Source organism: Tiliqua scincoides, chromosome 10 (assembly GCF_035046505.1).
Source record: "Tiliqua scincoides isolate rTilSci1 chromosome 10, rTilSci1.hap2, whole genome shotgun sequence".
Classification (NCBI taxonomy): domain Eukaryota; kingdom Metazoa; phylum Chordata; class Lepidosauria; order Squamata; family Scincidae; genus Tiliqua; species Tiliqua scincoides.
Window position 1 is genome coordinate 5,761,649 of NC_089830.1, and position 19,906 is coordinate 5,781,554.

General features: G+C 46.1%; 1 protein-coding gene across 2 annotated transcripts in view; it reads right to left on the reverse strand.

Moving 5' to 3' along the window:
- Positions 1 to 913: 913 nt before the first annotated feature.
- CLIC4 (chloride intracellular channel 4) overlaps positions 914 to 19,906 on the reverse strand; it is a 60,421-nt gene continuing 41,428 nt past the window's right edge. For both annotated transcript variants that reach the window (XM_066638180.1, XM_066638181.1), the window contains exons 3-6: positions 17,847 to 17,972; positions 15,299 to 15,405; positions 7,136 to 7,317; positions 914 to 4,889 (exon numbers count right to left, since the gene is read on the reverse strand). In XM_066638180.1, coding sequence (XP_066494277.1) covers positions 4,725 to 4,889; positions 7,136 to 7,317; positions 15,299 to 15,405; positions 17,847 to 17,972 — 580 coding nt within the window. In that variant the 3' untranslated portion in view covers positions 914 to 4,724. The remainder of the gene's footprint in view (positions 4,890 to 7,135; positions 7,318 to 15,298; positions 15,406 to 17,846; positions 17,973 to 19,906) is intronic.

Here is a 19,906-nt window from a genome sequence, read left to right on the forward strand (position 1 = left end):
AATGACTCATACTTGCAGGTCATGGAGCCAGCTGTATGTCATTCTGAACACACAACTGCAACTCTGCTTAGGCAAAGGAGTAATTGGAGGAATGCTCTGCCCCTTTGAATTAAGACTGAGCCCCTAAATTACTAATCTGAACCAAAATCTTCTTTGGCTGATTTGTATATTGTGTGCTGTTGTATTTGTGTGCTGTTTTAGGAGTCAAGCCAATATGGCACCTGGGCCTTGTTGTACAATGTGGTTGCTTCACACATGTGGCAAGATGGCCAAGCTCTTTCCATAATCATAGAATCATAGAGTTGCAAGGGACTTACAAGGTCATCTAGTCCAACCCTCTGCACTTTTTCTGTGACATTTTATGCTGGATTGCAGCCATGCCCAATTATCTTTGCCAACTCCACTTATGGACATGCTGCAAATCCAGTCCTTGCTTGTACTTCTGGTTCACATGGGTCTATAGTCCTGTGATCACAGGCCCTAGGACTTGCAAGTGGAGGGAGAGGGTGGATGAAGCAGAATACTTGACATGCCATTAAATTATTGTAAATAATTTTGCAAATGGCAAGACCATCAACCTGCATTATTTGGTCTTCATCGAGTTTAGGAACATCTTCCAGGTACTAGACCAGGGGTTCCCAAAGTGTGCGTTGCAACTTTCCCCAGTGGCCCCCTCTTACCTGTCCCCACAGGTGCCACCATCTTGGATCTTGCAAGACTTCATGAGATCCAAGACAGCAGTGCCCAGCTGAGCCAGGAAGAAGGGGCTGTGGGGGTATCATGAGCCACGTAAGTTTGGGAGCCACTGGCCTAGACCCACAGTATCTCCTCCCCCAATGTTGGAACAGCAGTTCAGTCAAACATTTGGTCTCTCCATTTTTTGAAAATGAATCTGCATAGATTAGAAAAAAAATTTGGTGGACGCTATTTATTTGGCAGGCTAAACAGAGGCCAGTTAACAGTAACTCTTTAAATGCCATTGCAAAAGGTAATCACAGCCGCACATTTTCATTCCCCATTTGAAGTCAAATACACACACCCCAGCCGGCTCTTGAACAGTGTGGAAGGACAACCACACTTTCATCTGCATGAGGCATGAGGGCCAACCACTGGACACAGGAGAACTTCAACAACGAATGAGTACAGTAGCATAGCCAGAGGGGGACAGCAGCACAGTAAGTACTGCAGGCAATCCAACACATTGTGTGAACTCGCCCTCCCACTCGCTGTTGGGAGTCATTCCAGGCAGCCACAGCAACATTGCCATCGCTGCCCAGAACAGCAAGAGGGAGGGGCCCTTACACAGCACATTGTGGCACTTGTAGTACTTACCACACCACCACCGCCGCCGCCGCTACATTACTAGATGCGGCTTGCAGAAGACCATGATTTGTACATCAATACTCAAGATAAGGCTTTTTCCCCCCCTAAAATCCATTTCCAGAGGACTTGTTAACCCCAGTTTAATAGGAGCAAGAGCACAAGACTTGGACCACTTCCTGGCTTTCAGATCTTAAGTCTCCTCAACAGGGCAAAAGCATTAGCACCAAATGATGGATTTAACATGTTTCCCTATGTGATTTATAATAATTCAGTGATAACTGGCCAGTTGCTTCCTCCTCTTTGATTGAGGCAACTGGGAGGTGCTAACTTACATTATCTCCTAGACCAGGGTAGCCAAGTTTGCTTAATGTAAGTCACATATGATAAACTGCAGATGTTGGAGAGCTGCAATATTTAAGAAGCATTTAAATTCTTTAATATATTTAAACGCCATGAACACTAAACTTGTTTTAATCGAGGGAACTTTCAGTTCATTTCTAATACGTTATAAAGCTTGAAAATGTCTTATTTACCCTTTATATTGTGTGGCAAAAAGGAGCTTAGCCAACTTATTTCTGAGAGCCACACACTCTACGTCATAAGGTGCGTTGGCTCATGAACCACCATTTGGCCACCCCTGCTCTAGACAGAAATCCAGAAGCTGTAGGGGCAGTTTGCATGGGTGCAAAAACCATCACCTCCCACTGCTTAATCGATTTGGTAACATGGCAAAAGCGGCTGTTAAGTAATGGGGGAATGGTCCATATCATCCAATTCTTCATAATTTTTACCCTTCTACACAACTGAATAGTAAAAACAAGTGTGGATATTAGCTGGATTAACCCATTTTTGCCTGGTCCACAGGTCTCTGATGGCATTTAAAATAAATGGAAACTTACTCCATTCTTCCAACAGTGGCCTTTGTTTAATGATAATCAACCCCTATTATGTATATGCAAAGTTGGGCAGAAATGGTTTAAGGATTGGGAATGATTACACTGTGTAACAAAATCTGAACAATTTTGTATTTACCTGAATACTTTGATGTTTCTGACACAAGGATTTCAAAAATGCCATTATTTTTGACACAGCATCAATAGAGTAGCCACAATTTGCACTCTGCAGTTGCAAAACATGACGTGTATTAAATGCATGTGGCAATAGGATAAACACAAAGTAAGGTAACTAAAAACATTTTGATACAAAAAGCAGAGATTAGAAGCGCTGATTCCAGCAGTAAATTGTATTAGAAACATAAAAGCATTTAAAAGTGTTACGCAGTGTTATCTGCACCTATCCTTCACCCAGGCACCCAAAATGTGGTACACTACCTTGTTGCCACATCATTACTGGATGTGCACACTAAACTAGCCATTTGTACATCAAGAGGCAGGGAGGCAAGATCAGCTGAATTTGGAGCATAATTCAGACACGGGAAAATCAAGAAGCAATAGTAAAAAAATACTATCATCTTTTAGTGCGTCAAAAGCCGCAGACTGTTTTAAAGTGGCCACACTTAAACAAGACAGGAATAGGATTCATTCTGCTACAACACTGGACATTTTCAAACCTAGAAAGGAGCAAGGCGGCACCACAAAGCTATGTATAAGATACAAAGCCATTACTGAATCTTCTGCTAATTTGATTGAGAGGTCACACACAGAAAAAATGCAACGCTTAGGAAAAAAAAGGCAAAGCTCAACGCCAGATCTCTTGCCAAGAAGTCACCTTATAAAAATGTCTCCAGGTGGTAGTATAGGAGGAGGATTAACAAGTAAGACAGCCAAGCTGTGTACACTAACTTGGAAGTTGGCCCAACTGAACTCAGTAGGGCTCTCTTCCAAACATACACAGGATTGCATTGCACAAAATAACACTTCCCAACAAACAAAAAAAGCAGTTAAGAAAAGGGCCTTTAACTGGTATAAAACTTTTTGCACTGTTGTAAAAAGTTACGAAAACGTATGCTGGCAAGTGGAGTGCTCTTTGGAGTAGTCTCTGATGGCATTTAAAATAAACGGAAAACTTACTCCATTCTTCCAACAGTGGCCTTTGTTTAATGATAATCAAATTTAGCAACACAAACATTTGCTTTTTAAAAAATTACAGCGCTATTCCTTGATGGCGTTATAAAAAAATCCAAACTTGACCTCTGTGGAACGTACGATTGTGGCATGGAATACGATCGTTTGCGTACGCAAGAGTTGTAATAAGAGAGAAATGCAGGAAGGGGTTTCCATTTCCACGGGTGGAAACCACATGTGATCCGCGCACGTGGTCTGTTAAGGCAAACAAGTTGGTGTCTGAAGGTCACTTGCGCACATTTAGAATAAAAATATGTTCTTAGCAAGATCCCAACATTGGAAAAATTGGGAAGAAAATGTCTTCAGTACCCAGTCGTCGCACTTCTAAAAGTTACTTGTTCAATAGAAACTGAGCACTTATCTAGGCTGTTTGACAGCTCAGGCTCTGCAAGATAATTATTTAGGGGGAAAATGGTCCTATATGCTGACAAAGGTTCTTATTTCCTTAATGTGTGACCACTTGCTGTTATGGACTTGGGTCTGCACAAATCGTAATGATGCCCAGATCAAGAGTGGACTTCTAAAACTATTCTTTGCTCCCGTCTCTACGTTGCTCAGGAGGACACAAGTGTTCTAGAGCAGAGACCTATGCAAAGTATTTGCCCAAGTATTTTTGCAAGCTGGTTCTTTTGGAGGCAGCAATAAGAACCCTTTGGTGCCCCCACTTCAGAGAGACCATCCCTCCAGATTGCTCTGGCACGCAAGGTGGGCAAAAACAATCTTTGAACCTTGAATTAATTTGTAAATTCCTTGTATCTAGGAGAAGTTCCTTGAATTAATTTACAAGTATTTAAGAAATCCACATCTGTTTTGATATGAAGAGGCCAGTCTATACAATCCACAGAGTCAAACGATCAAGTTTGCCCTCAACGGAACCACTTCATTCTGGGGAGTGAGGGGGTTGTGTTCTCCCTAATGGCAAATACTCCCTAGCATGAGGGTGTGTTCAGACACGCACCCACTCCTGCAGCCTGAGATTATTCAATCCAGGGAAAGCTTGACCACATGATTCTGCTGCCTGGGCAGACTGACCCTTAGACCGGGGGGGGGGGGGAATGTTTGCAGCATTTCTGTGCCAGATTCCATAACAGCTTCGCTGTATCATTAACCGCTGCACTCACCAGGCCTCGCCTGTTATAGGAGGCAAATTAGGACCGCAGCATGGCATCCGCTTGCAAGTTCTAGACAAGAGGACTGCACCTGGCCTACCCAATAATAACTGCAAGATCATGCAAAGAAATTGCTATCTTAAAAACGGAAAAAAAGGAGGAGTCTGTTAAAGGAAGTGGTCTGTTATGAATGTGCAAGGAGGGCTGATTATTTCGTGAGTCTTTTTGCTACATCACTGTAGGCAATTTCAATCTCTTTGTCTCCAGGACACGTGTTGGTGAATTCGTCGCGACTGTAGGCGTTGGTCAAATACCTCCAAACCCCGGTCATTGTCTTCGGAATGTCAAAGCCACGATACTTCTTGGCCACAACCTAGAGGCAAAGAAAGGGACACATTTCTTTTGCGTGCTGTTCCAAAGGCAGAGCACCAACCCAAGAAACATTGGGGCCCAAAATGCAAAGCCCACGTGATCCAACACATGGCACCCTACATGGTCCAACCAAGGCACACTTGCAGTGGATTTCTATCCCACCCTCCCTCCAAGCACTCAAGGTGGCATACAAAGATAAGCTGGACCAGATTAAGGGTTCATCTACCCAGTGTCCTTTTTTTCACGGTGACCAACCAAATGTTCATGATCAGGGCATGAAGACAGGCCCCCTGCTATTCTCCTCCACCAGCCAATGGAGTTCAGAATCGCAAGATTCTGCCATCATGACCAGCTGTCACAACCAGATCTTTCTTGCGCCGTACGTCTGCCTAATCCCCACCCTTTCAAAGTTGCCTAAACCAGCAGCCATCCCAATCTTTTGCAACAGTAAATTCCACACATTAAACATGCAGCTGGCCTTATTTTCAGCCCTGAATCAATTTCTTTGGGGTAACACCCCCCCCCCCCAATTCCAAATAGAGAGTGAGAAACATGTGTCTAGGTTCTTCTAATTTTTATGTTTCCATCATATTCTCTCATGAACTTTCTTTTCTAAAACTAAAGCCCCAGGTGCTTCCATCTCCCTTGGCAGTGTTCAAAATGCTGGATCGTTTTATCTTTTTCTGCACCTGTTCCAGAGCTATGATATCATATGATATCATATGATATATGATATGAGCCAGAGCCGAGTTATTCCATCTGCTCTGAGCGTGGGAGGATGGAGGCCAGAATGTGAAACCAGATCCAGAAAGTAACACCTGAATGTTGTGGTTCTTGTAAGATAGAACATTCTTTCAAATTGTAAAAATCCCTACGGGGATTTAATAAGCCTGCCTATGTAAACCGCCTTGAATAAAGTCTTGAATAAAGACCAAGAAAGGCGGTATATAAATACCTGTATTATTATTATCATCATCATCCAGACAGGGTAACTTGAACCATACTCATGGTGTTTCATGCTGCACCATAGCGCTTTACCTGCCTGCTTGTTCCAACCATTAAGTGATGCTAGAGAGGCAGAGAGCCTGTCATGAGGTGACTCACATAGCTTTGTGGCCCAATGGGGGTTTGAATGCATGCCTCCCAGGTCCGAATTCCATGATTCTGAACACTACACCATGCTGACTCTTACGCTTCTTTGAATAAGACACTTGCAGGAGAATCTTCCTCGCAGACTGCATCCACTGATGAGATCCGCATCTCCCACAATGACCAAATGCTACCTCAGCTTGCATCATATCATCTCTATAGAGAGACTCTCTCTGGTTTTTGGCCTCTGGTGGAGACCAACCACCATTTGAGAAGGCAGCAGACGCAGATGCAAGGGAGGGCACCAGGATGCAGGCCTCTTGTTATCTGGTGTGCTCCCTGGGGCATTTGGTGGGCCGCTGTGAGATACAGGAAGCTGGACTGGATGGGCCTATGGCCTGCTCCAGTGGGGCTGTTCTTATGTTCTTAACTACAATTCCCAGGAAGCCTTGCAGGTCTCTTGTTACCTGGTGTGCTCCCTGGGGCATTTGGTGGGCCGCTGTGAGATACAGGAAGCTGGACTAGATGGGCCTATGGCCTGCTCCAGTGGGGCTGTTCTTATGTTCTTAACTACAATTCCCAGGAAGCCTTGCAGGTCTCTTGTTATCTGGTGTGCTCCCTGGGGCGTTTGGTGGGCCGCTGTGAGATACAGGAAGCTGGACTGGATGGGCCTATGGCCTGATCCAGCGGGGCTGTTCTTATGTTCTTAAGCAATGGCAATCGCTAATGTGGGAGGCAGACACAGGCTCTTTCAGAACTTAGGCTTGTTCGTGCTCTGAATGTGTCAACAGGCAGCACAAATGCTCACTCGTGCATGCAAGTGCAAGCTGTAACTAAACCCCCACTCTAAATCTGGAGACAGAGTTGCTATTCTGTGCTAAAGCATCTTTTCAATGTGGGGACTACAGGCCACCCCATTACTTCAAATCATGCCTGCAACTGCCACGTAAGGAATCTGGGCATTTAGCTTCCCTGCAAAAAGGGGACCATACACCTGAGGCTAGTTCATATGATGAGTGGGAAACATACATGTATGTTTCTCAAGTTATCACATGCGCAGTCACCCGACAACTTCGATATCATCCAGCTCTTGCACTATTTTTTTACTACAGCACCACTGAATGTGCATGCACGAACTGGCCCTAGATCCATGCGCACCTTGACGATGTGGAGTTTGGGCAACAAGTTGCAATCTGCTAGTGTCATCTCGTCGCCATCCAGAAACTTGCGGGTGGAGACCGCGACATCTTCCATACTGTTCTGATCAATCTCATCTGGGAGAGGAGTGTTCAGGTACTCGTCCAGCTTCTGCAGAGTTTTCAGGAGGCTCCTCTCCAAGCCTGGAGGAAAAGGAGAGTTGACAACTGGTGCAAACCAATAGCTATCACTTGGGCCCTAGATAGGCAAGAGGCTCCCTGTTAATTGCAACCACTGCAAATTAAAAACACATATCGTGTTCTTCTATAGACACTACCACTGGATGAGGCCAGCATTTATGGAATGAACAGACTCCCAGAGGCAGTCAGCCAAAGTCCATCTCTTAGAGGTAGTGAGAAAACCTATAATTTTAAGAGGACATTTAAGGAACTAGTCCTGGAAATTGGTGTACTGGGCTTGGGGACCCTCGCCAAGAGCTTCCTTCAGAATACACCAAAGCAGGATAAAATATTCAAGACAATATTCTAAGCCAGTGATTCTCAAACTGTGGGTCACGAAGCCAACAAGCCAACAGCTGACAAGGAAAATGTATTAAGCCCCAAGAGAACCAAAACCAAGCAGCATGTGCACAATTACTCATGAGTAGGCAAGCAAGCTGAAATGCTTGAAGTCTAGAGAAAAGGGACCTCCTGCAAAGTGAGAACCAAAGCACTCAGGCTAATCAAGCTGAATACTATTGTTGTGTATTAATACAGTGCAACAGCAGAGGGCAGACTTGGCCCTAAAATCAGTGCAACTTCCCTTTCTGGAAGCCAGGCCTGTCCTATTGGACATACTGCAGAAAGAATTCAGGGTTTGGAGGCTTCTTTATATAAAGCTGTGTTAAGAGCATATAAAACCCAATGAACCTCCAAGAAGCCTCTGCTAGAGTTAGAGTGGCAGAAGGAACCTGTGTGAACAAGTACAGAAGGAGGAGCTGAAGAGAAGTAAATAATCTGTAGATGCTACTTAACTGTTTGCATCCTGAACTCCAGCTCCATCAAGCCCACAAGCTCAGACACCTCTCCCATGGAGCCTGGCTTTGGGTCCACATCAGTAGCTCCACCCCAAAACTGCCTTTTGTTTGCATTAGAGAGACATAAGAGCAGGTCACAAATTATTGCTTAGAGCAGTGGTCACCAAACTCTGTGACCACTGTGCTGCACTAGCTAAACCAGTCCCCATGCAGACCAGTGCTTACCATTCCACTGTGCAGCTTAGATGAAGCCCCTCCATCTTCACTGTGTGACACTCTAGGCAGTTCCATCTTCACTGTGTGACACTCTAGGCAGTTGCATCTGTAGCCCACTGTCCCAGCAGGTGGCTACAGATGTCCCAGCTGGATTTCTGGGCAGGCAAGACTGCCAGGGTGGTCGCACGTTGAAGATGGAGGGGCTTCTTGTGAGCAGCATGGTGGAATGGTAAGCACTGCTCACAGGGGGAGGGAATGCAGTGTTGCACCGGATCCAGCCCATGGGCCATGGTTGAGCAAGCGCTAGACTAAGGGACACTCTACCATCCAATCAATTGTTTTGACAGCTTGAAGATGGACTCTAAGCTCTTCAACAAACGTCGCAACACCCAAAGCTGCGTAACAAATTGGACCAAAGCAGCTCCCAGGAGCCTGGAATGAAAGCTATGAACAATTCTGTGGGACTGTCTGCACAGGAATTCTCCCATCTATTGTCTGCTTTCTGAATTAGTTACAGCAATTTTAGGGGTTTGTTAGTTTTGTTTTTTTCCCTACAGTTATCCAAAGCCTAGCTTGGAGGCAAAGACTGAAACCCAGCAGAGCCAGATCCTTAGGAGTTTCTCTCCCCCTAGTACTTCTCCACCTTTTATGAACAGGGAACTGTTTCGAACAGCTTCCCTGCAGGATCCCTCTGAATCCACATAAGCTATCTTCTCAGTCTAGAAGGGAAAAGCCACTCCATGTGCTGGCATACTCGGCTCAGGACTCTTGCAGACCAAAGCCCGACAAGTATGTAACATGCCTGCATCTAAACCCACTAACATTGCAATTTTCAACATTTTTCTTCTGGCACACTGGCCTCTATGGTTTTCACCCCTTGAGATGTCACTTCAGGGAAACTCTTCTGGGTTCTGCAACTGTTAACATAAGAACAGCCCCACTGGATCAGGCCATAGGCCCATCTAGTCCAGCTTCTTGTATCTCACAGTGGTCCACCAAATGCCTCAGGGAGCACACCAGATAACAAGAGACCTGTATCCTGGTGCCCCTGGTGTTTCTAGGGCAACTGCTGGCAGAGCCAGGGGAGAAAGAAGGACAATTTGTTACTACAGGCAGCTGCCCTCGACACAAAACTGCAGAACCCAGAAGAGTTTTTCAACAATTTTTAACCACTGTGCTCCAAATTTCCATGGCACACCTTTCGTGGCACACTGGATGAAAATCACTGCACTAACCTTTGGCTTGAGCTAACGAGTCAAGTTAGAGAGGCTGTAAAGGGCAGGGAAGCTTCCTTCTGTAAATGGAAGTCTTGCCCTAGTTAGGAGAATAAAAAGGAACATAAACTGTGGCAAAAGAAATGTAAGAAGGTGATACGGGAGGCCAAGAGAGACTATGAGGAACACATGGCCAGCAGCATTAAGGGGAATAATAAAAGCTTCTTTAAATATGTTAGAAGCAGGAAACCTGCCAGAGAAGCAGTTGGCCCTCTGGATGGTGAGGGAGGGAAAGGGGAGATAAAAGGAGACTTAGAGATGGCAGAGAAATTGAATCAGTTCTTTGCATCTGTCTTCACCGCAGAAGACCTCGGGCAGATACCGCTGCCCGAACGGCCCCTCCTGACCGAGGAGTTAAGTCAGATAGAGGTTGAAAGAGAAGATGTTTCAGACCTCATTGATAAATTAAAGATCAATAAGTCACCGGGCCCTGATGGCATACACCCAAGAGTTATTAAGGAATTGAAGAATGAAGTTGCTGATCTCTTGACTAAAATATGCAACTTGTCCCTCAAAACAGCCACGGTGCCAGAAGATTGGAGGATAGCAAATGTCATGCCTATCTTTAAAAAGGTAAAGAGGGGGGACCCGGGAAACTATAGGCCGGTCAGCCTAACATCTATACTGGGTAAGATGGTGGAATGCCTTATCAAAGATAGAGTCTCAAAACACAGACGAACAGGCCTTGCTGAGGGAGAATCAGCATGACTTCTGTAAGGGTAAGTCTTGCCTCACAAACCTTATAGAATTCTTTGAAAAGGTCAACAGGCATGTGGATGCAGGAGAACTCGTGGACATTATATATCTGGACTTTCAGAAGGCGTTCAACATGGTCCCTCACCAAAGGCTACTGAAAAAACTCCAGTCAGGGAATTAGAGGACAGGTCCTCTCATGGATTGAGAACTGGTTGAAGGTCAGGAGACAGAGAGTGGGTGTCAAGGATCTGTCCTGGGACCAATGCTCTTCAACCTCTTCATAAATGACCTGGAGATGGGTGAGCAGTGATGTGGCTAAGTTTACAGACGACACCAAATTTTTCCAAGTGGTGAAGACCAGAAGTGATTGTGAGGAGCTCCAGAAGGATCTCTCCAGACTGGCAGAATGGGCAGCAAAATGACAGATGCGCTTCAGTGTCAGTAAGTGTAAGGTCATGCACATTGAGGCAAAAAATCAAAACTTCACATATAGGCTGACGGGTTCTGAGCTGTCTGTGAAAGAACAGGAGAGGGATCTTGGGGGGGGGGGTGGACAGGTTGATGAAAGTGTCGACCCAATGTGACCCAATTGAAGAAGGCCAATTCTATGCTTGGGATCATTAGGAAAGGTATTGAGAACAAAACAGCTAATATTATAATGCTGTTGTACAAATCTATGGTAAGGCCACACCTGGAGTATTGTGTCCAGTTCTGGTCACCGCATCTCAAAAAAGACATAGTGGAAATGGAAAAGGTGCAAAAGAGAGCGACTAAGATGATTAAGGGGCTGGGGCACCTTCCTTATGAGGAAAGGCTACGGCGTTTGGGCCTCTTCAGCCTAGAAAAGAGACGCCTCAGGGGGGAAATGAATGAGACATACAAAATTATGCAGGGGATGGACAGAGTGGATAGGGAGATGCTCTTAACACTCTCACATAACACCAGAACCAGGGGACATCCACTAAAATTGAGTGTTGGGAGAGTTAGAACAGACAAAAGAAAATATTTCTTCACTCAGCGAATGGTTGGTCTGTGGAACTCCTTACCACAGGATGTGGTGATGGCGTCTGGCCTGGACGCCTTTAAAAGGGGATTGGACAAGTTTCTGGAGGAAAAATCCATTATGGGTTACAAGCCATGATGTGTATGTGCAACCTCTTGATTTTAGAAATGGGCTATGTCAGGATGCCAGATGCAAGGGAGGGCACCAGGATGAGGTCTCTTGTTGTCTGGTGTGCTCCCTGGGGCATTTGGTGGGCCGCTGTGAGATACAGGAAGCTGGACTAGATGGGCCTATGGCCTGAGCCAGTGGAGCTGTTCTTATGTTCTTAAAATTGCTTCCTTCTGTTTGTAAAGTTGGTGAGGTTTCAAACTAAACAATTTCAGTTCAAGGGCAGTTTGATTAGAAATTTCCTCCCAAATGCCCAATGGAAGGGAGAGAATCTAAGCAGCCCTGAGGCATATATTAAGGGTACACTCCTTGCCATTCAGAGTGGCAAGTTGGAGTTGGAGGGAAGAGCTGAAATCACTTGAACTGTTATCACTCCTGAATTGCACAGCTGAACTACTGAAGAGAAAGCTGCTACTGAAGCGTCCTTGGTCATCTACATCATTTACACAGGTCACAGAATTCAGATTCTTCAGAACACAAGGCACAACCCAACGGGTACTATCTGATGTAGTAAGGGCCAAGGTGAGCCTTGGGCATTCACCCTTGTAGACTGGCTGCCAAGGGACTCCTGTATAACCTGCTTGAATGAACCCACCTCGAAAGCCCAACCTTTTGAAGGTTCCACATGTACACGAAGATGCAAAAGAAGTGAAGATGTCCTGTGTCTTCAGAGCACAAAAAGCTACCAGGAAGACACACCTCAGAAAGGACATGTTTGGAAGAAAACAGCCACTCAGTGGAAGAAAACTATTTCAGGCCCTTGTGGCCAAAGGTCACCAGGCAACCAGGGACTGCTTGTTTACCATCATAATCCAAGCCCCATCAATCTGCGCTTCATCCAGCCGCTAAGTGGCACTCCTCAGGTTACCATGGGTAACACGGTGCTTTTGATGCAAGAGGAAAATTAGGCAGGGCTTTCAGCAAAATTGCCAAACAGCAGGTATAGCAAGCCCAATTAAGGCTTTGTAGGAAGCTTGCTTTTAACCAATCCACCTACTGTAGGTAACTGGCAAACAACATTTTCTGGTCTGATCTGGAAGGCAGCCTAAGATCCAGGATCAAAGTGGCCAAGGAAGCTGAAGGAACCTGATCAACTTCCCCTGATGGAAAAAAGTGCTGAAGTTGGGGTATTTATGTCTGAAGAGGGCAGATTTCCATCACACAATCACAAAGCAATAGGTTTGTTTAATCCTAAGAAGGTAAACCCATTTTAAAAAGGAAGATTACCTCAATGGTACAGATGGTAAAACTGTTCTCTGCGTGGGTCATCAAGAAAAAGCTGAAGACAAGATGCTTCACAGTTTGCTCAGTTAGAATGCAGATATTTCATTTGTTCTTCCTTGCAGAGTAGATTTCCCCCAGGGTCTGTGCGGATAAAACTTTCCAGTGGCTACGTTCAAGAAGCCACATCACAAACTGGACCTTAGCCCATCTTTGTCCTTCCAATCCAAGCAAGGTGGAGAGTTCAAAAAAGAGGAAGGGCTTTAACTTGATGTGTCACATAAGGAAGTATGGTGCTCCTGCTCCCTGGTGCAAACGGGAACACTCACCCCACATCTAGCATGCACCAAGGATGGAGCGAGAGTAGCCCCATCCATCAGCACTTATGTGGCATGGGTAGTTAAGCCTTTGCGCGTCACTTCAATCTGTTAAACCGCTGAATGGTTCTAGCACGTAGCTCTTCCTACCATACAAAATCATAAACAAATGATCCTCCTTGGATGACAGCCCTGCTGAAGAGCGCCAGCATGATGCCATTATTCCACAGCTCAAGAAGCGGCCAGAGCAGCAACAGCCCCCCATTTGGCGGAAACATAAAAGCCACCCGGGAGGAGCATATGCTATGGACTACAACAGTTGTTCCAACAGACATCTGCTTTCACAACGGCACAGCAGAAGGACCTTTAGGAACGTGCGGGCTTGGTGTTGCTGCAAACATAACAGCTCTGCCTTTTCCCCCACAGCTTGGGCAATTTTAGGATTGTTTGCTTTTAACGGCCATTGTTGCCCGCAGAGTCTCTAAACGCTTCCCACAAACAGAGAAGCCGGCTACAGGTCTTTCAGACATGAAAAGTCCTGAATCATGAATCAGGGGCATAGAGGAGATGGTACTGGGCTCAGAGATGGTGATTTGTTTGAAGACCATGGGGTGTTCTGGAGCTGAAGCCAGCAATATAAAGGAAAAGTGTTCCCCATTAAAAATAGGCAGCTGCAAAATTCATGTTCCAGGTGGTCCCAGGAACTGAGTAGCACAGCATTTTGTTGGTGACATCTGGAAAAAGGACAGGAGATACACAGCGTGCAATGCTCAAGGCTTACAAAAGACTGCCAAAATTGTGGACAGTTTCCAGAGCTTCAGAACGTCCTGGGGAGTGATACACCTCATCCATTCCTCTGCTCTTGGTGGGACACAGAGTTTGCTGCCCAAGGAGGCAGCTGCCCTGCTTTGCCTTATATAGCAAGGTCACTTCTGGCTAGCTACACAAGTCCATGTACACAGGTCTGCCCCCACTGAGGAAGCAAGAGGTTTGGACTTGTTGAATTGGGTCCACACACACTCCATATTTTCTCCCTAAAACAGAACATTCAAGGTGGCAAACAGCAAGATTAAAATTCTGTACAAAATAGCAAGAAGAATCCCAATAGTTCAAAGCAGCAAATAAAGCACTAACAATTAAAACCAGAAACAAATGATAAACAGCCCTCAACTAACAATCTAAATGAAAGCTAACCTGGCAGGAAAGGAATGGGTGGAGGGGGGAACACCAAGCAGAAGAGGAATAGATTTAGTTCACACCTAGAACGGTAGCCCATACCAGTCCATACCGGAAGGCACTTCTGTTCTTAATTCAAAAAGGAGGGATTCCAAAGCTGAGGTGCCACCAACAAGAAGGCCCTGCCCCTTGTGGCCTTCAACCTGTCCTCAGCCATGGACAGCACATGCAGCATGACTCCCTCCAGCGACCTCAGAGGGTGAACTGGTTGGGACGAAAGAATATAGTCTTTTATACATCTCCGTCCCAAACTGCAGAGGAATTTTAAAGGTCATAACCAGCACTTTGTGCTCAGAAACACTTTGCGCTCAGAAACGAACCAGCGGCTCAACAGAATCAAGCTTCTGAGAGACAGCCACCACACAGCCTACCGTGTTCTGCACCAACTACAGTTTCTGAACAATCTTCAAGAGCAACCCCATGGAAAGTGTGTTACAGTAGACAAGTCTTGAGGTCATCAAGGCATGGACCACTGAGTTGAGGTCTAATTGACTCAAGAATGGCCACCACAGCCACCAGGGGGAGTGGCGAGTCCAGGGAGGACACCAAAACTGCACACCTGCTCCTATAGAGGGAGCCTAACCCCGCTCAGAGCAGACTGATAGTCCAGTATCTGCATTGTCCATTTCCAAACCAGCAGGAACTCTGCTTTGTATGATTTTATTTTAAGTTTGTTTACCCACATCTAGTCCCCACCCGCCTCTAGGATTTCTACATTTGGATTCGCTGCAAGAGGTTGAGCTGGATGCCATCTGCATACTGATGACACCCCACTCTAAATGACCTCTCTCAGTGGTTTCTCAAAATAGATGTTAAACACAGGGGACAGAAAACAACCTTCTGGCACTCGCATGTGAAAAACCAGAGCACCAGGCTGGTGCCCCCCCAAACTTCTGGAATCTGTCAGCCAGGAAGGACCAGGCCACTGCAGAAGAGCATCCCCAAGTCCCAACTCAGCCAACTGACCCAGACTGACCAGCCACCACCTAGGGAACAAGTCAAGTGTGGGTTCCCTACCTTCATTAGCTTCCGGTCTGGAATTCTTGATAAATGCTGAAAATTTAGCAAAGATGTCCATTCCAGCAGTGTTTGATTCTGGGTGTTTTGGTGAAAGCTTTGAATACCTAAAGAAAAATATAAGTTGACAGGGACATTTAGTTCACAAGGTGGTGACGAAACGTATAGCCTGGATATCTATTATTCCATGAAGCAGTCATGTTTTCTTATTTATGACATACTTTTCTGCAATTTGTAGCTAATTAATGTAGTTAGACACCAATCCATCCTGCCCAGTCTTAGTTACTCTAAGCACAGCTCTCAAGACATCCTCTCCAGTACCAGCTTGCAGCTACTCCAGTCTAGAAATACTGGAATTTTAAACCAGGGACTTCCAGAAGGAAAAGTACATAAGCTGTCCCCCATCCAGTTATGGCTTCCTCTCCTTGAAAGTGGGTATCACTCCACACTTAATTGTGAGATTGTGACTCATTTATAAGAAGGTAACAGGAACTCTGAACATGTGTTTTAAGACTCTCAAAACCAGGAGTCCACACCTGTGGCATGGTAGCCCATCAATTTTAGAGATCACCACCACCAAGCCAATTGCAGAGCTGCCTCAACAACCAACAACCAACCCCCCCCCCAAGGGTTGGTTGATTGGGAATTTCAAGGCTTCGCACATCAAGAAGTCAAACTGTCACATAATTCACAGCTCATCCCCATGACATGCTCCCAAATAGCTGGGCATTTTCTACAGGACATTATCCTGGAAAACAAGCCTTCAGGTAGAGACAAGGACTTGGTTTTGTCCCCAGTGCCAGTAGTTTGCGCAGGGTCAAGCAGCAAGCCTCCGGTAATTATCAATCCCATTTGGCCTCTCCTTTTACAGGTGAGCAAAGACACACAAAGGCTCTTTTTTACCTGAAGGACAACCCGACAAGTCAGCATGTAATGATTTGCAAACTTCACTCAGAGTTCACTCTCCTATCCCCACCCCACTCCCAACAGTAAAAGGGAACACACCAAGCATGGGGCAATGGAGAGAAAAGGAACACAAGTAGGGAGAAGATCCAGCAGTAGGTCCCCAGCAGAGCAGCCAGTTGGCCAGGCTGCAGAAGCACAGTGGCAGGAGACAACCTCCACTGTTACCCAAGTGCCCACTTACCCTTATGGAAATCCTATGTCATAAATTTTAGTTTTCCCGATAAAAGCCCCACTGTTCAGGCCAAAGGCCCATCTAGCCCAGCTTCCTGAACCTCACATTGGCCCACCAGATGCCCCAGGGAGCACACAAGACAACGGACCTACATCCTGTTGCCACTTCCTTGCACCTGGCATTCTGAGGTAGCCAACTTCCAGGAGGTTATACCTCCTACATCCCTAATAGGATACATCCCTATCATGGCTTGTAACCTATGATGGACTTTACCTCCACCAATCTGTCCAACCCCCTTTTAAAAAGGCATCTAGGACAGATGCCGTCACCACATCCTATGGCAAGGAATTCCACAGGTCAGCTACATGCTGGGTAAAAAAATATTTTCTTTTGTCTGTTCTAACTCTCCCACTGAAGTTGAGCATTGGAGCTCCCCTGGTTCCGGGGTGGCGTTGAGGATGAAAATAAAGTTGTGTTGTTGGTAATATAGATAGTGAATTCATCAGAGTCCCCTGAAACTACACTCTTGCCCTCACTACTGTTTTGGAACTTGAACATTAATAAACATATCTAAAGAATTGCAGCCAAGACAACCATATAGGGAAAGTCTACCTTTATGCTAAGGCAGTGGTCTCCAAACCCTGGCCAGTGGGCCACACCCACCCTCCAGAGGATTTTATCCAGCCCATGCAGTTCCTTAGCCTCTTAGGGCTGAAAATAGATCAAGAGACACACTTCTGTGTCTCCCAGCACGGGTAGATAACACATCCGATCACCAGAGGTACTGAATGTAAGGGAGTAATTCCATTCCATTCAACACATCTAGTGGCTGAATGCGGCGCATTACCCATGCTTTCTCAAAATCCACTGCCCTTTCTTCCTGGGCAAGTCAATTTTGCCCTTGGCTCCTGTCATCCTTCCACCCCCACCCACTTACTATATTCAATTAAACTCTCAGTACATCATTTCTTCATGAATTTATTAATTTTCTGGCCCTCAACACCGTGCCAGATTTACAATGCGGTCCTTGCGCTGAAAAGTTTGGAGACCCCTGTGCTAAGGGAACAATACCTTACCAGGTCAAAATGCCAATCTGCTACCCAATGAATGTTCTTGTTCCTTTAGTAGAGAAGGCAGGTAGGTAGGTAAGTGCTCTGCAAGTGTTGCTCTCAAGAACCCCCACCTGTGAAAATCCAGCTACTTGATGCAAGGGACTTGTGCAGCAGCCCTGTGATTTTCCATCCATCTCACATATACCCATCCTCAATAGCACAGGGCAACATGCCTTGGGTTTGTTCTCAAGTGCATGGTGCAAGGAGTATGCAGTAACCCAGAGAGCTTAGCGCCACCATCTTGAGGGTCAACTGCCAAGCAACCGTCCATGTCATGCTGCCCCACTGGGACACTTACTTGGGTGGGCAGAGGACCTCCTCCAGGAACTCTTCAATCTTGTTTACATCCGTTTTCACTTCATTGTTGAAAGTGATGAAGGGCGGGTGTGTGCCTGGAGCCAAGTTCTGGAGATCTGCAGGCTTCCTGGGGGAGAAGAGATGAACACAAGCAACATTCAATACCTTCCAAAATTCTAGGATGCCCACTACCATGAAGTGGCCCTGTTCAAGGACTGTGGGCAACCTTTGCCTTTGAACTGCATCTCTCCTCAAGGTTCAATGAGGCTCCCAAGAATCCGTTCACATGGAAGCCAGAACTCCAATGAATTTGCTGAAATGACTTAGAGATGATGCAATAGTCAACTGAACAAAAACTCCTGCAAAGCTCTTCAAGTGTTGGTTAACAGATCTGCAAAGTGAAATCTAGTCAGGCCTCTTGCTTGGGTCCACCGCAAATCCACTGCTGCTGACAGGGGGAGCTCATGGAAAAGCAATAAAATTCAAGTTCTAGCGATCAAGAAAAACTACCCACAAGCCCCGCCTGGAATCACAGAACACATTCTGAAGTGCAGGAAGCAGGGCTGGCAATAAGTCAGAGGGAAGATGAAAGGCCACATGTTTTAAACATGTACTTCTTTTATGCAATTGCCTAAGAGTCAGGAAACCAGCACCATTAAACCTGAACCTGTAGCTCTGAAAGCATTTACCCATGTGTAATGCAATACAGTTTAAAGTTTTAAATGACATCACACAAGGATCTTGTATCCTCCTCTCAGTCCTCACCCATCCATCCCAGTACGGACCTGTCAGTCTTGCAGCACCCACTCACAGCCCTGGCTGCACATACAAGCAGCGACTTGTGTGGGCTTCACAGGTGTTGTGTGGCTTGCAGGGATCAGGTCTCACACAGGCCCCTTTCAATTCCACAAGGCTTACAGATGAATGCTTCACAGCGGTCTGTGCCTTCACAGCTTTGACTGGGGGTGGGGCGGAGTCATACATAAGGCCTGCAAGACAGTTAAGGCCTGTGGGAGCTTTTTATCTGGCCCCCATGGTAATTGAGCTCTCCAAACACCACCATCAGCTGCTGAGCTGCTAAGTGATGCACTGGCAAAAGTGGCACTGCTGAAAGGGTGGCCAACTGTGGGAGATGCCCATTCAGGAGCATTACTTCTGCCAAGGAGCTAGGGGGGGAAATGGAAGCAAACCTCAGAGGGCAAGGAACCATTGTGGACCAAGAAGTGAGAAAGGGAGATGCTGTCAAGTCACTGGGAGAACCCAAGTATCATGCAAGCCTCTCTCTGCTGCTTCTGCTGAGGTGTCACTGATGAAAGGGTGGTCCACACGATAACTGAGCGCCTCCCGGCACCACCCTCTCAGCAGTGCCACTTCTGCCAAGGTGCTAGAGGGGAAAGACAGAAAGAGGCTTCAGAAGGTGAGGAACAGTAAGGGGTAACGGGCAGGTTAAGAGGGGTGACAGAGGGAGAAGGGAGCTGCTGCAAGAGCCCAATCATCTAGTGAGCCACCCTTTCAGCTGTGCTGCTTCTGCAAAGTACATTCCTTTGCAGAGCACCTCTCAGCTGCTGAGCTATGAAGTGATGCTGCAGCAGAAGTGGGGCTGTTGAAAGGGCAGCCCATGTGATAACTGAGCTCTCCCATATCTTGAAAATATGACCAAGATTGAACCCTAATCTGTCTGCCCTCCAAAAGTTCCTGGGATCTGTGAGTCAGTGACACATCGTTAAGTGGCTTAAGCTTCAATTACACACTGCTGTGTACACCCACAGTAATTACAGGAAATTCCTAGTATGGCTGGATTCCAATTCCTCTTACTGGCTGGAAAAGGTTCCTTTTAAGGAAAAAAGATTACAACAGTAGCAAACGGGTCGCATTCTGTTCTGGAAGCAGCAAGACCAAACAGGGTTGAAAGCAGGTGAGGGGGAAGAGTCTCCCAGGGCACAGCAAGTCTCTCCCCCCCCCCTTCAAAAATGACAACACAATGCAAGTGCTAACAATTCTGCACATCTAAGTCCACCGAACCAGGCAATGTTCCTACTTTCCTTTTCACCACTTCTGTCT